This window comes from Chaetodon trifascialis, chromosome 19 (assembly GCF_039877785.1).
Source record: "Chaetodon trifascialis isolate fChaTrf1 chromosome 19, fChaTrf1.hap1, whole genome shotgun sequence".
Classification (NCBI taxonomy): Eukaryota; Metazoa; Chordata; class Actinopteri; order Chaetodontiformes; family Chaetodontidae; genus Chaetodon; species Chaetodon trifascialis.
This window is the reverse complement of record NC_092074.1, coordinates 12,162,289-12,165,463: the sequence shown is the minus strand read 5'-3', so window position 1 is coordinate 12,165,463 and position 3,175 is coordinate 12,162,289. Positions and strand designations below refer to the sequence as shown.

Here is a 3,175-nt window from a genome sequence, read left to right as displayed (position 1 = left end):
GTAGCTCCAAGATCCCATATGGATTTTTCATAAAGCCTTTGTGGGCTTGATGCAGATGACCAGTTTACTGCCTCCAAATACTGTGCAGATATATGAAGCCTATTTGGCTTGAGGCAGGTCAGGAGGCACTAGAATATCAATAATTCATATATCCCTGTGTGTGTGTGTGTGTGTGTGTGTGTGTGTGTGTGTGTGTGTGTGTGTGTGTGTGTGTCTGTGTGAGGGAATGATCATGTGTATGTATGTCAGTAATTACGTGTGACCAAACAACACCTGCTAGACCAAGTGATTATTTTCATATTCCAACCTCCATTTATTTGAACCAAAAAAAGAGAGATCAGGGTTAAATCCACTAAACTTAAATACAAAAATAAGGGACTCAAATTGAAATCAATATATGAATACAATTTACACATACATCCAGTGCTGTGGAGCAGGATGACAGCATTGTGAAAATGACAATACTCTTGTTATGGCAAAAGGGGAACTTGAACAAGCCAAATGCTTTGTTTAGGCAACTGCGTAGCCATCTGGATCTGTCAGAGGTCTATGAATTAGTGGCTTGGATCTGTGTAATGGTCAGTCTCGGTCTTAAAGCTAACAGTAAAAAAATAGAAGGGAGACTTTTCGAGAGCCATCCCAAGATCCTATCTTTCATCAACCACCCCCCCTCTCCCGGTCTCACCGTCTGGTCTGCCGCAGCAGGCGCCCTATGCCGAGAAGAGGCCAATTCCATTATCCCGAGAAATTAAACAGAAAACCAAACCGAGCCATGTGCGCTATGTGCGGTCTGTAAAGGTGATTTCGCGGTTCGGGGCAATGCGTTTAGTAGAAGTCGTGTGTCCCACTCAGCACGAATCTAATCTGAAGGGGCGTTGTCTGTTTATATGGCCGCTCTCTCTCAGTTTTCAACACTCTGCAATTAGATGGAAATTCCACAGAGCGCCTGTGGTCCAGACGCAGGCCGGGGTCCATCCGTCACAGACAGACAGTTCAGAACCAACAGGTCCTTGCATGTGAGTGCGTCCGTGTGCTTGTGTGCGTGTGTGCTGAGTACGTCTGTGTGTGCGCAAATCAGTGCGTCCGTGCGCATTTGGCGAGAGGAGGCAGCGGGGGGGAGAAAGGGGGTGGAGGAGAGGATATCAAACGGAATCCCTGATCACTCCTTGCCCCCGTTAACCAAAGACAGCTCTTTGAGAATTCCACTGGCGTCCACTCGCCTCCTCTCCCGGATCATGTCCTCCAGGCTGCGAAAGACCAGAGTGTGTACCCCGCTGCCGGACAGATGCACTTTGAGGAAATACTGCTGCTCTGCTGAGTGCGCCTCTCCCCCGGCTTTGAACTCCCGTTTCCCAAAGCGGCACCAGGCTGCGAAACTTTCCGAGTTGGTCCAGCATATCTCCTCGCTGCTCAGGCCCAGGTGTCCCACTGCGTTCTGCATCACTAGGTCAGGGGGAAGCGGTCGGTACCGGTACCGATTGTTGACTATCCTCCCGTGGCGGCCGTTGCAGATCTCAAGCAGGCTGTCCTTGCGGATCTCGCCCTTGTGCAGATGAATGACCTGGTCGTCCTGCTCGTAGATGGCCCAGTGGGGGGCTTGAGCGGTGGCCACCAGCTCCAGCAGGTCCCCCGGTTTGCACATAGTCAGCAAAGTTTGGGCCGAGTACACATTCAAGTCCTCGTTCTCCCGCAGCTTGGAGAAGATGCATTCCTGGGAGCAGAAGGCTGAGTACTCCACCTCGCTGACCGAGAAAGGTCCCTCCTCGGCCGGGCTGTGGTCCTTGGTGAAGCCGCAGTCGGACGGAGTTCGGTCGTCCACCTCCTCCTCTTCGTCAGAGAAGAAGTAGGCGACACCGACCCGAAGCTCGTCCTTCTCCAGCCCGGACGGATCCCCCGTGGGCAGTTCGCTGTAGTTGAGGTGGGTGATCCGATCCAGTTGATTTCCCATCAATGACCTGGCAAGGCAGAGGCATGGACTGCGGTGTCTGAGAGGGATAGGGCGAGAGGGTGAGAGAGATGGAGAGATAGATAGAGAGGTGTCAGTAGCGTAAAATACAAGCACATTTCATAGAATAGGGCACAGTTGGCACAAACGCGTGGCTGTATTTAAATCTCTGTGCTCAATAAATAAGAGAGCAGGCTAAGAAAACACTGAACACTTCTGAGCAGTCCCTGTTCAGAGGGCAAGAGCTCTCTCGTGTTATTGAGCCAGGAGAGTACACTAACACAATCAATGATCCACTGCCCCTTTGCAGCCTTCACACTCATTAATCAATCATTAATTCCAGTGGAATGTGAAAGAGCCATGGGGTTCCCACGCAGAAGACACGAGGAAAGGGAAAGAAAGACAGAAAAATCGTCTGAGGCTTGCAGCTTTTTAAGAGTGAGGAAAGAGACAGCACTGAGCATAAAGGCAAGTCCGGTGTCTTTACGCACGGCGCAAAATGAAAAGAAACTGGAGAAAAAGAGGATACCTGTGTGCTCCCCGGGCAAATGGTTAAATATCTTTATGGTCCATTAGTACAGAGGGATGCACGGTCCTCTGCTCCCCTTCTTTCTCTTCTTCTTCCCTCTTTCTTCTCACACTTGTCTGTCACTCTTCGCACCGCGCACCAGGCGCTCCGGCTGTCGTGCCTCCTAGTACTTCACTTCCTACAGCGCCTGCTCCGTTTAAGTACCATGGAGAGCTCCGCCTCAGCCGGTGCGCACCGCCTTCGGTGGGTTTTACTGGAGCACAGTTGCAGGTCCATTACCGCCGAGCCAATGGGAAACGCGGAGGAATACGCCAGTCAATCAGAGCATCCAATCAGGTGCGCGCAGGGCGGCTGGCGGCGATAGGCGGCTGTTACCGTGGCATGGTTTTTGTTGTCAGAGCGCTGTGGAATTCTCTACATGATCAGCGGAGTCTGTGTATGCAAGTTCAAGGCAACAACAGTCAGCAGCGATAACAGCCTGCTTGTCTCAAGACGCGCATATGAGAGAAGCTCGAGTTTTTATTGCGCTCTGATGTGCTGTAAACATTTCCACTATCTCAAAAAAAATAATAAAAAAATAAAAATCCTCTCCAAAACCGCAGCCTTATCGCATGCGCACTGTTGCTGTAGGACATGACTAATGTGTCCCCACCTTCCTGGATACAAGAGTCGCCTCTGTCCTCCAGTTCCCACGTGTAACT

At 50.9% G+C, this 3,175-nt stretch overlaps 1 protein-coding gene across 1 annotated transcript; it reads right to left on the bottom strand.

Annotated features, from left to right (window-relative positions):
* Nucleotides 1–296: 296 nt before the first annotated feature.
* On the bottom strand, nt 297–2,647 carry lratd1 (LRAT domain containing 1). The gene is made up of 2 exons (XM_070987377.1): nt 2,475–2,647; nt 297–1,985 (listed from the first exon to the last, which is right to left on the bottom strand). The coding sequence occupies exon 2, from the start codon at nt 1,946–1,948 to the stop codon at nt 1,160–1,162; it is 789 nt and encodes a 262-aa protein (XP_070843478.1). The 5' UTR covers nt 1,949–1,985; nt 2,475–2,647; the 3' UTR covers nt 297–1,159.
* Nucleotides 2,648–3,175: the final 528 nt, after the last annotated feature.